General features: G+C 47.3%; 1 protein-coding gene and 1 long non-coding RNA gene across 2 annotated transcripts; one reads left to right on the top strand and one right to left on the bottom strand.

The window, feature by feature from the left end:
* Nucleotides 1-2,171: 2,171 nt before the first annotated feature.
* LOC135812099 (uncharacterized) lies at nt 2,172-3,418 on the top strand. Its single transcript, XR_010552748.1, has 2 exons — nt 2,172-2,207; nt 2,459-3,418. It is a non-coding gene; the product is annotated as an uncharacterized LOC135812099 (long non-coding RNA).
* A 6,165-nt stretch (nt 3,419-9,583) lies between these two features.
* On the bottom strand, nt 9,584-16,585 carry LOC135812098 (proton-coupled zinc antiporter SLC30A5-like). Its single transcript, XM_065325427.1, has 6 exons — nt 16,447-16,585; nt 15,916-16,064; nt 13,749-13,901; nt 13,008-13,164; nt 12,353-12,441; nt 9,584-10,000 (listed from the first exon to the last, which is right to left on the bottom strand). The coding sequence occupies exons 2-6, from the start codon at nt 16,036-16,038 to the stop codon at nt 9,833-9,835; spliced, it is 690 nt and encodes a 229-aa protein (XP_065181499.1). The 5' UTR covers nt 16,039-16,064; nt 16,447-16,585; the 3' UTR covers nt 9,584-9,832.
* Nucleotides 16,586-18,531: the final 1,946 nt, after the last annotated feature.

The following is an 18,531-nucleotide window of genomic DNA, read 5'->3' as shown; positions in this document are numbered from 1 at the left end:
TATTGGCAATTTTTGTGGAATAATCGGTAAAATTTGAGCAATGCCCCCTTTTTTCAATTTTTTCCATTTATGACACCCTGATTTGTACCAAAAAGCTCATGATCCTGAAGTTGATCGCCCGGTATTTCACGCGAACCGTGATTTTTTGCCCGTACAAGTGGCAAAAACCCCGTACGCGGTATGGTATCTGCAAAAAAGGGAAGAAAAAAATAATTATTGTGAGAATTATTGGTGGAATTACGGGAATAATCGGTCGAAATTTTGAGCAATGCTCAAAAGAATTATCGGTAAAAATACGAGCATATTCCGCGGAGGCCTAATGATGGATATTGCCAGGCATTAGAGAGGTTAAGTTACACGTTTTTTGCCCTTTTTCAAAACGCGGTGCAAATCTCACGTTACGTGTAATTTTTAGAGGTTAAGTTACACGTGCGACGTGACGTGAAATTTTGCCTGGCAGGATTCGGGTTTAGTTCGCACAAATATCAAATCTTCCAATAAACTTGATAAATCTCGATAAAATTCCGGAAACTCACACAAATTCGGTCGGGATAACCAAGCGAAACTTCCAAAACTCACGTCATGAACTTACGTGCGGGACAGTCAACTCACGTAAAACACGTCAAATTTTACGTGAGTTTTTTCACTTTTTGACGTAAAAGTTCACGTAATAGAGAGGTTAAGTTTCACGTAAAAGTCTTACGTCCGTGAACTTTTACGTCAAAAAGTGAAAAAACTCACGTAAAATTTGACGTGTTTTACGTGAGTTGACTGTCCCGCACGTAAGTTCATGACGTGAGTTTTTGGACGTTTCGCTTGGTTATCCCGACCGAATTTGTGTGAGTTTCCGGAATTTTATGGAAATTTATCGAGTTTGTTGGAAGATTTGATATTTGTGCGAACTAAACCCGAATCCTGCCAGGCAAAATTTCACGTCACGTCGCACGTATAACTTAACCTCTAAAAATTACACGTAACGTGAGATTTGCACCGCGTTTTGAAAAAGGGCAAAAAACGTGTAACTTAACCTCTCTAATGGCATAGATCTACCCGCTCAGAGTAGACATCATGGTCATGATCGATGATAGACCTACTAGTACTACAGTATTAGTAGTACTAGTAGTACTAGTAGTAGTAGTAGTAGGTCTACTACTACTACTAGTAGTCTACCTACTACTACTACTACGGTACTAGTAGACCTACTACTACTAGTACTACTAAGTACTAGTACTACTAGTACTACTAGTAGTACTAGTAGTAGTAGAGATCGAGAGCCTACTACTAAGTACTAGACTGGTACATCAGCAGTACTGAATGTATGTAGTTATTAATTTTTTTTCTTTTTTATAAATACAGTCATGTACATGTACACCACTGTACATGGATTTTCCAAGGCTTCACTTCAGAGAGGTATTGTTGACGGGATTTCCCCCAATGAATCCCAAGCGCGACGAAGACAGAACATGATTGATGACTAAGCTGGGCTGAGGTGAGGTCGAAGAACGGCCAGGTACGCTGCCTGTACGGAGGATTAGCAAGACGAAATTCGCGTTCGCGTTCGCAAACATTTTTCGAACTTTCGCATTTTTCGTTCGGAAAAATAGTCGGAACACGAATCGCGGATTCGTGTTCCTCCGTAGTGTATTGTACATGTACTGTATATGTAGTAGACTGTCGACGTCGTGGACAGAGCTAGAGGTAACTGAACTGGTTTAGTCCCACGTAATCCGTGGGTACTTTACGTGTGTGTAGATGAATGCAAGAATCTCTCATCCTCACCAGCGAGTGTCAGTGTCAGTGCAAGTGTGATAACTGTTCAATGATGATGTCAGTGCATGTAGCAAGTGTGATAACTGATAACTGTTCAATGATGATGTCAGTGCAGTGCAAGTGTGATAACTGTTCAATGATGATGTCAGTGCAGTGCAAGTGTGATAACTGTTCAATGATGATGTCAGTGCAGTGCAAGTGTGATAACTGTTCAATGATGATGTCAGTGCAGTGCAAGTGTGATAAGTTGATAACTGTTCAATGATGATGTCAGTGCATGTAGCAAGTGTAACAACTAACTTGATGAGTCAAGGAATAGATACCCAATGGGAGTAGATAGCATGGTATATATAGGGGGGAGAGCATAGGTGATAACTAACACAATGCAAGTGTAGATGATGTAAGTGTGGGGATAAGGTGTGAATGGAAGTGTGAGGGTAATCACTAACTCAATGCTGGTGGAATATGTCACATCTCTCCTTTCCCTAATGATTAGGAGTGTACCTTGTTAAGAGTAGGCATACAGGCAAGGTCTAGTAAAAGATGAACTATGTAGGGAATATTAGAAGTCCAATAGGCTGATGCATGGAGGTCAAGCTGCGCATGCGTGTCTAGATTCTCAATCATGTTGTACTAGTAGTAAACATAGTCATCTGCCTTCTTTTCTTTTCTATTGCGCTGCGGATAGCGAGGCTCTTCCGGACTGTCCAATCTATCCGCGTCATCTGTTGCTTCCGGAGGGGTCATGCCGTCACCCACACTCTCCGGGCCAGAGGGAACGTTGTCATCACTCGTATCCGGCATGCGCGCTGCCGACTCCTGCTTGTCATCATTTTTAGGTTCGTAGTTGGTGCGTAGATGACGGGATGTGCGCCTTCTTCCATCTGTCAGTATGTATGATCTTGGCGCTTCATGTTGTTCTCTAACACTGCTAGGTGTCCATTTCTCTCGTTCACGAACCAGCACATCGTCACCTGGCCTGAATTCTGGTCGTTCTTTTGCAGTTCGGTTATAGTAGTACTCCTGGCGAGCTTGTTGCTTTTGAAGACCTGCCGCAGGGTCCACCGTCTTGGGTTCCAGCTTTTTCGCTGGCATTGGCAGTCGGTCCCGCAGCCTGCGTCCCATGAGCACCTGTGCTCGGCTGTATTCTGTGCCGGAGATTCTGGTGTTCCGATAGTTCAGCAGCGCCAACTCTGGATCCATTGAGTGGTCTTCCAGCGCTTTTTTCATAATTCGTTTCACTATTTTCACCATATTTTCACTTTTTCCATTGCTTTGGCTGTATGTCGGTGAGCTTGTGACTATTTTGAATTGCCACTCTTTTGCAAATTCCTTCATCTCTTTGCTCGCGTATGGCATGTTGTCTGCTATCATGACTTCCGGTATGCCGTGGCGAGAGAAGATGTTCTTGAGCTTGGTAATGACAGCTGCCGAGGTTTTGGTCGTGCCTAGACAGTTGACTTCTGGGTACTTTGAAGTGTAGTCAGCTACGACCAGGTACTAGCGTCCATTGAACTCCAGTATGTCACTCCCAAGCTTGGTCCAAGGTAGTTTTGGTATCTCATGTGGTAGCATTGGTTCACGGCAGTTGCTTGGTTGGAATCGCTGACACACTGGGCATCGCTTGACCATGTCTTCAATATCTTGCTGGATTCCAGCCCAGTAAACACATTCCGATGCACGGTATTTGCACTTCTCCACGCCTTGGTGTGATTCGTGGAGAATCCGTAGAACATATTGTTGCATGCTGGCTGGCACAATAAACCGTTCACTCACAAAGAGGATGCCGTCCAAATATGAGATTCTGTCCCTCATGCTCCAGAATCGTCTGACACAGGGCGGTGTAGCCTTGAACGTTTCCGGCCAACCATCCTCGACGACCTTCTTCAGTAGTTGCAGCTCACTGTCTTTCTTTGTCTCTGCAATTAGCTGGTTGAGTCTCTCCTCTGTGGTGTCTGTGAGCTCGCCCATATCATAGACCAGGACGCCGTCCTCTAGGGTTTGCGAGGCCGAGTCTACTGTAGCTCTTGATAGAGGGTCTGCAAGCACCATGTCCACGCCTTTCTTGTACTGGACATCCAGCTGGTACTGCTGCAACCGTAGCATCATTTTCTGTAGGCGCAGAGGAGCTTCATGAAGTGGCTTCCGCAGGATGATTTCTAGCGGCTTGTGATCTGTTTCAACCACGACATCCTGCCCCAGGATGTACTGTCGGAATCTATCGCACGCAAAGCAGATAGCAAGTAGCTCCTTCTCAATTTGCGCGTAGTTCTCTTCAGACTTAGTAAGTGCCTTTGATGCATATGCGAAGGACGGACTGGGTGCTTGCCTACTCCAAGCAGGTAGACCTGCTTGGAGTAGGCAAGCACCCAGTCCGTCCTGGCCTTGGATGCATATGCTTGAATCACGACGTCTTCTTTCGGGTCAAATAGTTTCAGCACGGGAGCCGTCGTCAGCATTTCCTTGATTGTCTGGAAGGCTATAGTATGTTCTTCACACCACAGCCAGTTTGTGTCATCCTTGAGTAGCTGCCGGAGTGGTGCTGTAATGGCCGACTCATTAGGAATGTACAGTGCTAGAAAGTTGACCATCCCCAGGATTCGTCTCAGCTCAGCGGCATTCTTTGGTGATAGTAGAGACTTGATTGCATTGACCTTCCCAGGATCAGCTCGAATGCCCTCCTCTCCAATTAGGTGGCCCATGTAGCTGACTTCCGATACTTTGTATTGAAACTTGTCGGGATTGAATTTGACTCCTTTCTCTCGTGCTCGTCCGAGTACAGTCTCAAGTACTTCATCATGTTCACCATCTGTCTCTCCAGCGACAACCGTGTCGTCTACCATTATGTGCGTGTCTTCGATGTCTCCAAACGTCTCGTAGTTCCGTCTCTGCAAAATGTCACTGGCGGAGCGTATCCCGAAAGGCATTCGGAGAAATCTCATTCGTCCCCATGGGGTGTTGAATATGCAAAGCTTTGATGACTCTTCGCTGAGCTTGACTTGCCAGTATGATGATGATTGGTCAAGCACAGAAATTACTTTCTTGCCCGCCAGCTTGCTTTGGACGTAGTCAAGTGTGGGGGCTGGAAATGGCTCACGGATGATGGCTTTGTTCAGCGGCTTCGGATCCAGACATATTCTGAGTTTGCCATTTTTCTTTTCAGACATCACCAAGTTGCTGACCCATGTCGCTGGCTCTCTCATATCCGTGATGATTCCGCCTTTCTTCATTTCATCTAGTGCCTCCTTCAACTTGTGAAGACGACTGTGCGGGATTTTCCTTGGTGGCTGTGCGACAGGGACAACGTCAGCATCGATCTGAATGTGGTAGCTTACACCGAACGTCCCCTGCCCAGTAAATACGTCCTGGTATTGCTCGATGACATTCTCCCGGTTGTCAGCTTTCGAGCTTGATTGGAATATGCGTTGAACGAGGTGTAGAGCTTCGCATTCATTCTGCCCAAGAATCGGGCAAGATACTTTCCGGCTGACATAATAGGTAACTGGTATGCTTTTGTTTTGGTAAGTTGTCTTGATAGTAGCCGTTCCCTCTGGTCGAACCGAGCTCTGATCAAAGCCAGAGAGTATGGTAGTAGTTGTTTCAAGCTGCTGGTCCGGCCGTATGCTCCTGAAGACAGACAATGGCAGTACGGATGCCATTGCACCGGTGTCCAGCTTGAACAACGTTGGTTGTTGATTCAGGATAATGGTCTTCTTCCATCTGTCTGCTGATAGTTCAACCGATTAGGATCGTTCCAAACGACCGCGTCTGAACGGTTTGCTCTTGTACTGCTGTCTGCTCTATTGCTGTGACTGCTGGTGACTTTTGCTGACTTCTGCACACCTTAGCAAAGTGGCCGACCTTGCTACACTTCGTGCATGTTTTACCGTACGCCGGACACTGCCTTGGAGGATGTGTTCCCCCACAGTATCCGCAGGACTTCACTGGAGGTCTGGCTTGTATTTTCTTCTGTGACCTAACAGCGTCGATGTCTCGTTTGTCTGTCTCTGAACCAACCGCTTCGTGGGTCAGATGTCTAATATGTCGTTGAGCAGCAGGAGGACAGCACTTTTTCTAGACTCTCGTCTCGTCGAAGAAGTTCCTTGCGAAGTCCGTCATCCCGCACACCCAGAACGATGCAATCCCGTAAGATGCTGTCCTTCGTGGCTGGAAACTCGCACCTCTCCGCCATTCTACGGAGCTCCATGGTATACGAGTCAATGTCTTCATTTTCTTCCTGTTTCCGGGTGAACAATAAGTATCGTTCCATTGTTGTATTTGCTTTCGGGATGCAGAACTCTTCGAATTTCTCCTTCAGCTTGTCAATGTCCTTCTTGTCCTCCTCTGTGTCAAACTGCACTTTCTGGCTATCTTCTCCTATGACATGGAGAAATACCGCGGCTTGGATGGCGCCATCCTTGTCCTTGAGTCCAGAGGCAATTGAATAAAATTCAAACGCCTGTTTGAACCGCCTTCACGCGTCCGCCTTATTGGGACAGTTGATCAGGAGCTGTTCTGGCGGCTTGAGCTGGTCCATGGTCCTTGAATCTGCAGAATCTGCAGCATCCGACTTCTGACACCATGTAACAACTTGATGAGTCAAGGAATAGATACCCAATGGGAGTAGATAGCATGGTATATATAGGGGGGGGGGGAGCATAGGTGATAACTAACACAATGCAAGTGTAGATGATGTAAGTGTGGGGATAAGGTGTGAATGGAAGTGTGAGGGTAAGCACTAACTCAATGCTGGTGGAATATGCAATTGTGATAACTGTTCAATGATGATGTCAGTGCATGTAGCAAGAACCTATGGCCTCCTTTACGGGCAAACAGAATACAATTGACAGTGGCATAGCGAATGATTAGAACACAACACCAAAAAATGAAAACAATTGTATGTGTGAAAAAAACGCAAAAAAAGAGAAACAAAAAAACAAAAAACAAAAAAACACCAAAACAAAAAAACCAGGAAAATAGAAGGGCACTGTCCTGCTCACCATCGTCTCCAAAACCTCACAGCCGGCCCTCCGAGATTGCCAACTCTCGCAATGCTTTCACAGGACGGTGATATGACGATCGAGCACCGCGGATGCACATGATCGCCGACCGCAACAATGCAAACGCCAGTCGACACCGGACATATGTCATTGTCTGGGCATACAACTTCGTGTCCCCACTCGAAATGAGGCCACACAGGCGCTTGACAAATCTGGAGCACTCTGGCGCACAACAACCGGCCGTGGTGAAAACTAGTGGAGTAAATGTCCCACGGTCCACATTGATGATGCGCTCAGCATACTGCAGCTTCTTCTTCCTCTCATGCTCCGCCAACAGTTTGTCGAGAGGTTTGGTGGCATAGGACGGAGCATCGGGATGAAAAACCCGGACATCCAGGAAAGCATTCTGTGCCCTGGTCCACAGCCCTCGAGCCCGGATATCAGCGCGAGCATCGTTGGCGGTGATAGTTGAGGCTGCCAGAAACACCTCTCCCGAAACCGGAGCAAGCTGAGGCTCGACAGCGACATCCGAGCAAACTTCAGTAAGTAAGTCGGCAAGAATATCGCGAACTTCATTGTGCCGAATGGTGGGGAAACCACCAGTAGGGCAACACATGGCATGGGCCGGACTAAACGGTTGGCCACAAGAGCAGGTAGTAGGCACATCAACCAATGCCCAGTCATACCGCAACGCCACCGCATCCCTGAAATCTCCCTTCGACAGATGATATCCATGTTCTCTGATAGGCAGTGTGTTGAGCCAGCTAGAGACACCTCGGGAGGACAAATGCTCCAAACGACGCGCCATATCCGCCGACGCCGACTGCCGCAGCTGGCGGAACTCAGCCTCACTTGCTGTGCCGCGTTGTCTGGCAAAATCCTTCTTGGCTGTCATAGCATCTTGCCGAACACGTTCCGGTGCTTGCTTGGTCCATGATGTGTTGTTCTGTTGCAGAATTTCACTAACCTGGGCTGCTGTCATTGCTCTGGAAGCGTCGCGCTCTGTCCCGCTCATGCTGTGAAAGTGTGGAATGGCCATTCCCCCGAAACGAGTCGGCAGCCTGAGCATCACCAAATCCTCCGTGGTGAATGCATCTCGACCAGTTGCAGCCGGCAAGAACTCAGTTTCGATTACCTTGTACAACGCTGAATGATACTGCGTCCTCCGGAATGGGAACCGTACGAAAGAGGTAGACCCAACGACCCCGCAGGCCATGAGTCAAAGCTGCATAAGCCGCGTGAGGCTCTGTGCTGGCAAACTTTGCTAATGTGCGTAGCTCCTTGCACCAATCATCAACCCTCTCCCTCACTTGGCTGGCAACATCATCAGGCTCCCCGATGTATGAGCCCAGATATTTAGTGCTGCCGGTGACAATGCGGACACCGGTGCCTTCAAACAGATGTGAAGCCTCCTCCTCCAATCCGGGCTTCACAAGAAGTAGGGTTTTGTCCGAATTGGTGAAATATCCATACAGTGTGTGTAGATCTACCACGTGATACTCGTCGGCCCACGTTAGCCTACGGTTGGGCCTTTCCGAAATCGGCCATTTATTTTGGCCTATTCGGCTTTTAGATCGGCTGAAAAAATCGCCAGAATCGGCTGAAAATTTCTGTAAAAGCTGGAAATTCGGCTCTAAAGTCGCAGCCACCTTTCGCAGATAATGGCTACAGAAATTGTATTTGCATGCTACAGTATTGAGGTACTAAAACATCAATTTTCGGCGAATTCAGTGCGAAAATTGCGTATTCGGCTCAAAGATCAGTGATTTCTTCAAAACCACTATTTTCGGCCAATGTTTCGGCCGGCCGATTTGGGAAATGCCCACGGGCCGTGATGCAGGCGCGCACGAGCGGTCATGCCCAGTTCCCCACGAGTCACGACCCTGCAAAACATGTACATGTACATTGTATATTCGGCGATTTCTTGGTAAAATCTCAGAATTCGGCCAAAAGATCGGCGATTTTCTGAAAAGGCTACTTTTCGGCGAATTATTTCTCGGCCGGCCGATTTGGGAAAGACCTAAGTACTACTGAGTCTATAGTACTGTAGAATCATGCAGACCAGGCTATGAATCATGATGTACTACTAGTACTTTAGCCTATGTGGTAGAGACATGTCTGTGGACCAGGCATTTTTGTAATGCAATGATGTAGCCGGTCAGTTCTAATAACCGTTCGAATAACATACATCGTACATGAGCTACAATGTAGGCATACATGTACATATACTTCGTAACTTAGCTTAGGGCAATGAGCTTACAAGCTGTCTTTGGTTGTTTGTTTATCAATATCAGTTTGACTCGTCTACACTGTAGATGCAGTAGTACATGTATTACTCAGCAGGCAAAGGCACGGTAGTAGTTGCAAGTCACGAAAATCCTATATTTGCAATAATATCCTAGTTAACGCAAGAATATGCTAGTTTCGTGCAACACTTGCTGGATTATGGTAGCGAAATTCTGCATGTACATGTACATGTACATTGTACATGTACATGTACAATGTACATGCAGTTTCCAGAAAGTGCTAACTACGTTCGATTTAATGCCAGCAATATCCGTCGCGGCCTACCCTACGCCTACGGACCGCACACCGAACAAGTTCGGGCATGTTAAAGATTACTTCTTTCCTTCTGTTCTCCTGCCGACTGCATGCCTGTCCAGCGGTCTCTACACTGTAGATGTATATCTACATGTACAGGCATACAGACCGTACGTACACGTACTAATAGTATTAGGAGTATCATAGGTCCTGGCGCCAGGGTGTTTGGCCCGACAGTACAGCCAGTACATTATCAGATACAGTCGGATAGATCAACGGTTTCATAAAGTTCTTTCAAAAATTTTCTATTCGGGTTTTTTTAGTTGAATGGTGAAACATTTGCAGTACTTGTAGCATGTCAGTACTGCAAAGGAGAAGGAAATGAACGCAAGTGAAATGCAACAGGTGATAGAGGGTGCGTGCATGTCCCATGTCCATGGATGTGCTGTTCACGTAGACAATTTTCATATGGGCAACAGCACAGCCCTGCACGCAGCCGCCGCGGCCGCTGCAGCAGCGACTCAGTCCACGAACTTGCACTTGAAGAGAATGTAGAACGTGAGCAGGTTGCCCTGGGAGTCGGCGCTGTCCGGAATCTCCCAGGTCGTCGTGATCCCTAGCGCTGTACTGGTGACCAGCACTGGCACACTCATGGATACATCCCCACACTCCGTACCCATCAGGCTGCCCTAAATGCAGGAACAAAACATCAGTCAAGATTCACAAGGAGACATAATGTTGTACATGGGAAAATCACATCGATTATTGTACATGCCCTGAATACAGGAATAAAATTCAGCCGAGGTTCACGAGGAGATTCGCGGGGAAAATGAACTCGAAGGTCATCGATGTTCCGTGCCCACAAGGCATCAAGCTGAGAACAAATGTCAGTAAAGATTCACGAGATACATGTAAACGGGAAATGAACTCAAAGCTCGTTGCTGCTACGTGCCATTAACCCTTTCAGCCCTGACCGGAAAATCACCTCCCACTGGGCCAAAAATGGCAATTTTTGAAAATGCATATTCTGGTCCAAAATTGATTGGAGATGTTGGGTATGGACATATGCACTGTGAATCCAAAGAAATTTTGTAGGATTTCATTGTACGAGACTCATAATACCATATTTAGATATGCGACTTTCGGCGATTTTTCCTCGAAATTCATTCAATTTAGGCAATTGACGACAAAGATCAGACAAGCAATGGCAAGCAGTGCTATAACTGGTCAGTGTTGACTTCAGAATGGAGAAATGTCATATAACATGCTTGATATGATCCTGGTGTTCTACGGCAACCTAGACTAGAGTACAGCAACTCGTTTTATACGGCGCTTGCATCATATGCGACTTCGCGATCCAGAATGGGTCTTTCTTTTTCTTGGGCGCCTCGTAAAGCTTGAATCCTCCAGCAGCCCTACCTACTTCAAGACAAAACCATATGATGGACAGTGAGGATGCCGAGTAACTGGAGTAGCAACCACAGCAACTGCATCAGCTATAATATAAGCCGGTGCAGTGGCAGCGGTTGCCTCACTGTGCTCGGCACATCCCAGGGTGATTCATCTCTGGCCGCACGCGTATGTACGTACGCGGCACAGGTAAAGTCATATTGATGGAGAATGCAATGCTGCTCATTCTCTGATTTAGACACTCACTGGCAAGACAATCCAGCTATCAAAATAGTCTGAAGCATTCCCTAAACAGCCGAGTGCATACTGCGTACCGGTGTACGTACGCCGCATGAAAATTCAAGAAACAATCGGCTGCGCAATTTCTGATAGTGGTTCAAAATTGCACAATTGTTGACTATTCTGGATTATTCTGGATTCATATTAGATAGCAATCTCCATCCTGTAGGTGCCTGGCTCTGTACTCAACATACAATATTTACATGTATGCACATCTCTATTGTGATCTGCATGCATGTCTGACCAGTACACTTGACTTCAAATTCAAATATTTTCAAAAATCTGACCTTCAAATTTGATCGCAGTTTACTTGAGGAACTTCAGCAAACGGGCTCACGACAGATAGCTCCTGCTCAGAACACCATGCCTAGGTGTCAGAGACTTCAGCATCGCTTTCCAAATCTCTTTGGTCTCCAGCATCCCCTGCGTCCGAGTCAGCTGCGATCTTTTTGAATAGCAGCAAATTCGTAATCCTCAGAAAACGACTCCGACACAATTTCGCTGTCTCCAGAATCATCCTCAGAGTCATTACCAGCCTCACACTGCTTCACAGGACTCCTTCCATCGACACAGAGTAGTTGAGCTACTTACCTTGCCGAGAAACAGCAGGGCAAGATGACGAAAACGAACTTTGAGCAAAACAATTTATTTGAACGATATGCCAAAAATACGCACTCCAAACTCGATGCTCGCGGCTGTTCTGCTGTGCAGACTGGCCACATACGCTGCGTACACGTCGATCAGGGTCTTCAGCCCACTGAGGAACAGTTCCAGGCCCCACTGATGTCGAGGCATCAGTACAAACGCGACGTACACTGAGGACGTATATATACGTCGTCAGTGGGGCAGGTGCACACCTCATGACGTATATATACGTCGACAGTGGTGAAAGGGTTAAACTACCCTAAATACAGGAACGGATCCAGTCTAGATTCACAAGGAGAGCGGAGAAAAGCATGTTGCAGATGAAATTTGGTGTGGGTAATATGAAGCCGTACAGTATGTTGAGGAAGACAGTGTGCCGCAGTGTGTATCTGAAAGTACAGGTGGAGTGTGATGGAGAGGGCGTGGAGTACCAACTTTTTCGGACGTCTACAGATGTTGACCGTGTTATTCTCCAGTAGTGCTCCAACCAGGAGGTATTTCAGTTACTCAGCTCAGCTGCCTATAGAAACTTATTTGGCGAGTGCCTGTCAGCTCATTCTATAAGACCCTGGACAGAGGAACTGACCCGGAAAGGAGGTACCAAGGGACACATCAATCCAAAACTTTCAGAGAGTGAACATAGGTGTGTTTTCATTTTTGAATCAAAAAACTTAAAATCATTTATGAAAATTTTGACATGAACTCACTACAGCAGAGCATAACACCGCGCCGCCGACATCCAGAGGATCCTTGTACGAGAGTGTCACAGAGACATTCCTGGTGCCATTGACATTTGCTGCAGCGGACACAGAGGGACAAGTGCAGGTAAGCAGCTTCTTTGGGCTCGTTTATCGATAAAGCAATATTGCATATGCATGCACATTCATGGACATAGACACAGGTGCGCAGACTAAATCACACAAACTTATGGGCTTGGACAAAGCTCTGAATAAAACAAAGGATGCCGACATACATGTAATACCATGCATGAAATAGAATACAGTCAACTTCGCTTATAACGACACTCGGCGGGGCATCAGAAAAGTGTCCTTGTCCTTATACCAGAAGTCTCATTATATGTATTACAGTCGGAAGGGACTTTGCTCTGGGCATGGAAATTCTGTCGTTATTTGCGAATTGTATTTAGACCCGCAGTCGTTATTAGCAAAATTGACTGTATTCAAAGAATAAATCAAAAACGCAAAAACGCCTTTCTCCGATGGTAGTGATTTACATCGAATAGTGATTGAAACAAATCAATGACGTATAGACCCATTGCGCATTGCCAAAACGGATTGTATGAGTAATGCTTGCGAATACGCTGGGGCAAGACTTTCAATAAACTAAGTACCTAGGACTTACGAGTCAAGAAGATGGTGGGTTCGGGTAGCACTGTCTCCTTGAGAGCTTCAGTTAAACCCTTGCTAAGTGGTAGTTCACCGAGGCAGGGTACGCTGATCTTCCTCAGAGTATCCACGCTCTCCTTGGTGGTGCCGTTTGCGAACTCCGTTACGTTTGCCTGGGGAAAAGTAATTGTGGGCAGAGAATGAGAGAGTGAGTATGAGTATGAGTGTGTGTGTGTGTGCGCGCACGCATGTGTGTTCCACTGCGGCTGAGATTTTCGCTGTCGCCAGGACCTCGCTTGCCAGGACCTCGCTTGCCACTCTACTCCCCCGTGATTGAAACACTGTCGGTCCTTCCAGGACCTGCCATCATGTGCGAATGGGCATTATTGCATTGTATTGTGTGCTGGGAGCAACTCGATCGACCAGAGGTCTCGGCGTCAGCGTTGCAATTAGGCATTGAAAATGCCTAAAATGGGGGGGGGGGGGTTATTCCAGCTAAGATTCTGATTCCGTGCTCTTGTCACCGAAAGCTCTGAAAAGAGTCGCATAACTTGCAGAAAGGTTTAGATGCAAAACCGCTTACACCAGATTTTATTCTGTTTGAATTCGCTAATCCAAACGAGCACAAATGCTCAATGACAAGGCAGCGAATACGTTATTGTACTCGAGTGCCGGGACTGGATTTCATTGAGCAGCACTGCGGTTCACATGTTATTTCGTTATACTGATACTAGTACATGTGCACAAAGTCACTCACTGAGAGAAGCCCTCCGAACACGTCCTCATCCGATCCTCCCTGGTGATGGCCGTGGTCATGCCCGTGGTCATGCCCATGGTCGTGGCCATGGTGACGGTGACCATGGTAATCATGGCCGCCGCCACGGTGCCTGTGGGCTGCATTGCTCAATGACTGGATCGGCAGAAAAACAGGACGACAAAATAACGGGAACAGTTATTTGTACATTGCAACCCGATCGACAAGGAAAGTGAGATTCTGAAAGACGCACACATACACGCAGCACACCCTGCCTGGCATCACGAGTTGAGTAGCATGCGGCCCCGAGACTGAAAGAGTGCGCTTGATGTTCATGCTCACCTTACAATAATACTGCACGAATTGTTGTGTACGAAGAAAGCCCCCTACAGAAAGGTCAAATGACCCATTGCACAATGATGTAATTTCAGGGCTCACAGCAACCATGCCAAAACCTCGATTACGTGGGAGGACATCTTGGATCTGATCACCATAGAAACGAACTCGCGTGACCGCTAAGCGCAGGCGTAGAACGCAGTCGCGCAAGGAGATTTTGACTTGCTTGGGCTTAGTTGCTGTGACAAGGACTGAGTCGTGAATGGTGAAGGAGATGACCGGAGACTGTCTCACTATCTCTATTTCATTTCGGTAGTTCTTGTTTCCTTCCAAGTGGATTATTTCGCGAGCAGTGTTGGCCTTGTCGGCCGAAGGCTTCATTCAGACTGTCCGCACACGGAGTCCTGCGAAAAGTAGCCCCGAGCAGAATCCTGCAGTCGTTGACGAAAGAGTTCAACATCTACAGCCGGGCAGCTACGCCGCTGATGCACAGGCGCGGGTGACGGGAGAGGGAAAGGACTAGCATTCCTTGACGGCATGGAGCAATGACTCACGTCGTGTTCTAGTTTTAGTTTCTCCGCCGTGAAGTCCTGTTGTGTAAACGTAAATATACGGCTGGTCTGCGAAGAGCCGTGTAGCGCAGTGGTGACGATGTGGAGTTGTGAATTATTTGATTCGCCACTCCGTTTCGTTGCAAGAGAACAAGTCCAATGGCTTCGCCGTTGTGCTGGCCATGTATTTCTTCGGTCTGCCATAGCCTTGATAACTCCTAGAGGACACAGCGATGAAGCGCCAGGCGAGTAGCAAAACCATTTCAAAAAATTGCTTTGCTGCTAGTGTTGTTTCCGCATTCACAACAAGTGCAGCGCGCGCGGTTCTTCCTGGCGGCTGCACTGCAGATAGGGTTGCCTTTGAAATGTTCGTTTGTACCCGTCTCTGGCCCGATTTTGATGGCCAATAGCTTAAAATTTTCAGTAGGAAAATTAGAAGAATTTCTCCGAGCGACTTTTCAATTTTAGTACAATAATCCAAATCAGAATTACGCCTGCACCAACTGATACTTTGGCTCCATATATATGCCAAACCGTATCGATTAAAACAAAAAACTCTCGGACAAATCCTTACAATGGGTATTGAGAGTATGTTCCTAGAGTTTCAGAGGCCTAGGGAAAAGCATTGGTACAAATGAACATTTTGAATGCACCCCACTTTCAAGTTTTCAGAGATATCTGCCTGATCGCATGTACACGATTCTGGCATGCTGGCTGGCTCGTGTGACAGCGGCCTGTCCAAAATGGCGCCCACGCTTTTGTGTGATGCTGTGAGCCCTGAATTTATACCATGAACACCCCAGACAGCAGCCACCTGCGCATGGTTGTCTGGGGTGTTGAACAGTGCATTCCTGATCCCAGCGTACTCACAAGCATTACTCATATTATTCCATATTTTGCAATGCGCAATGGGTCAATTGTGTACGGATCCTGACAGGGACACGATACTTATGTTATGACCGTGTGGTATGTGACCCATGACTGAAGGAGGGCACTTGGTCATGCTTCTCGTAGATCTACTGTATGGTTTGTTGTTGTAAACGAAAACATCTCGCTACAAAGGGTCAACTGTGTATGGATTCAGACAGGGACATGGAGAATGGTTCTTTATAATTATTATCGTATCGAGAAATCCTTTACACGCGAGAGAAGTAGAGTCGACTGCAGTGGCTTTCCGGAACAGCCCTGATGGCGTGCCGCGGCATTTCGCAAGCACAGCGAACAATGCCACCTTACAATAATTCCTTTTGATCACCGTGCACTGTCCGTAGTCTACGCCTCACCTTTATACGTGCCAGGATGTTCTCGAGACGCGTCTGAACGCTGAGAGAGAAGCTTGCGTCCGAGCGAGGTACGGCCGCGGCCACGAGGAGTAGAACGGTGAGAAAGCGAATGGACATCTCCATCTTGGCCCGGAAGTATCTCGTGTGACCTAAAGGCAATTCAACGAAGACAAAATGTAGCAAATACATGTACTGCCAAATAGCTTCTGTCATGAAGAGTATGTTATCGTACTGCCACTTGCAAACTTGCCGGTAAAACAAACACCTTCCCTGCGTCGGCGAGCAAGTACGATAGCACGCCAATGAAAGATGGCCAAACAAGAAGGGCAACTGATAGACTCGACAACAAGGTGGATGCTCCTAACAACGACTTTCACGCGCCTCTCGCCGACTCAGACACTCGAGTCAGTCCGTAAGCCCAGCAACCACTACGCTAGTGAAGGCAAGAAACATCAGCACTATTACCTAAAGCATTGGGACGTAAACGAAAAGGTAGCGTCCAAATTACCCTCCACTGGAATGGAAACTTACCCAAGAAGACGGAGTGAGGCGAAGCGGAAGAATTCCTGTTCCGGGGTCAGAAACTCTCTTGGAAGTCGGCAAAGTCTTCAATCGTTCAGCAGGGAAAATTCTGCCTTCGGTAGATCTACACGACTACTGACGATCGTTAACGTTGTGCGTAGATAAGCGGAAATTTGGCGGGTCCAGAGTTGTTCGAAGCGACACATGCAACAACGGTAAACCGGGACGTGATAACTAACTACGTAACCTCGTTACTTGACGGGAGAGGACCGCCATGCCAAGCCTCACTTTGAGGTGAGGCGTGAAGAGAGAACGCAGCACTGTCGACATGTCACAATCAGCACATGTGCACAGCGCACACGTGATCTCACCCTTTTTATCCGAAATCGACACCAAAAAAAGGTAGAGAAGATGTGCCTTGAGGCTTGACCATCACCAAGATAATTGCATTGCATGCTCGTCGTTTGTCACAGGTTTCGACCAGGGAGTTTCCACTGGTATCATGGTTACCGGTATAATAATTGCGGCATGTGGTTTGCAAGGTCTGAATCTATCAGCCCCGCACTGGCTCAGCCCCACATTGCGCAGCACCTATCATTTTTCCACCCGTTTCCTACTTGCTCTGTTCGCTCAACAGAACCGTAGATACTCTTAGTTCTTGTCAGGGAGTAGATCTACGACTCCCTGGTTCTTGCGCTGGATATTATTAATTTTGAAATCCCGAGTCCACACTGGGACCAATGAAGGCTGAGCATCACTTCTTTTGGAGGACAATTGACCCCCTAACGCTCACGCCCGCCTGTTGACCGCCATCCTACCGTAGTAAGATCTCCACCTGACTGTTGCTCGCTAGCAGCTGCCTCTTTGTAGTCCTAGCGCCTCAGCCCGCGCAAGCTTTCTTCCAATATCTGACGCTACCAGAATTAGCGCCCGCCCACCTGCACCTACGTAGTGCTGCATAATCATTGTAGATTTGTTTATACACTGTACCTGGGCCTGGGGCCCCATTCTAATGTTTTTATGTAGATGTATAGGATATTGCACGGTTCCGCGGAGATTATTTTTCGAGTCCCCGAGGCTCGCATCGCCGCGGGGATTACGAAAATACTCCTCGCGGACACTTTGCAGTATCCTATCAGTATAGACGTACAGGTTACGACACGACGAGCAAGTGAAACGACGTCGATACGATCGGAGAGTCCGAGAAGTGAAGCGGTCCTGGGCCACTTTTCTCCCCTTTGTTCTCTCTTCCACCGGAGGATGCGGCAAGGGTGCTGCTGCAGTGGTGAGCCGGATTGCACTAGCCATTGGCGGACTATGCTCGGCCAATCGTCAAATTATGCTTTTGATTATGCCACAATTATGCCAACAAATATGCTGAATTACATGTATGCTCGGTTCCGCTATGTATTCACGCTGTACATAGAGAATAGGGAGGTTTAGTTCCCACGTAACGGAAACGCGTACGTGGGTGCTCCACGTAAAGTGGATGAAGGGCATCCACGTTGCAATGTTGTGTTTAGTCACACGGAACAAACAAAAGCATGAAGCGAAAGGCCCAAACCTGGTCAAAGACGAAGCTACCCGGGCCTAAGGGGCCGTTTACATGAGAACAATAAGCCCGGGCTTATTCAACCCTAGGCTTACGATAAGCCCGCCTTGATCTGTCACCCAGTCATTTTAGAGCGGGCGTTTACATGGTCAGGCGGGCTTATTCAGCTCGCCCCGAGCTGAACTAGCCCTACCCTTGACCCCCGAGCTTATCCAACCCCCAGGGCTTATTTTGTCACGTAAGGCCGATTCCACACTACACCAAATCCTGCCTAAAAAGCCATTTTTCAGGCACTTTTCAGGCAAGTTGCCATGGCGATCACTTTGAGAAACGCGCGAAAGTGAAAAGTGCTTGTTGTCTACAAAGCAACACCAGCACCCTCTTTCAAGGCAACTTTTTACCTTTTCAGGACACTTTCTGACTTTTCTTCAGCCTTTCGATTTTTTTCCGAATGTGTTCCCTGTCGTACATGTATGTGTTTCAGTTGTGGTGAGTTGTGAGCTGTCAACAATGCCTAGGGTCATGTTGAGCCAGGAGCTTGA

Source organism: Sycon ciliatum, chromosome 3, assembly GCF_964019385.1.
Source record: "Sycon ciliatum chromosome 3, ocSycCili1.1, whole genome shotgun sequence".
Taxonomy (NCBI): Eukaryota; Metazoa; Porifera; class Calcarea; order Leucosolenida; family Sycettidae; genus Sycon; species Sycon ciliatum.
This window is presented reverse-complemented; position numbering and strand designations above follow the sequence as displayed.

Bases quoted from the DNA above. Each gene is read 5' to 3' on its own strand.
- LOC135812098 (XM_065325427.1), bottom strand. From the start codon at position 16,038: ATGGAGATGTCCATTCGCTTTCTCACCGTTCTACTCCTCGTGGCCGCG. The intron at 13,902-15,915 runs GTGAGGCGTAGA...CTGCCGATCCAG, and splicing joins ACATCCTGGCACGTATAAAG to TCATTGAGCAATGCAGCCCA. The intron at 12,442-13,007 runs GTAAGTCCTAGG...TGTCCGCTGCAG, and splicing joins ACCCACCATCTTCTTGACTC to CAAATGTCAATGGCACCAGG.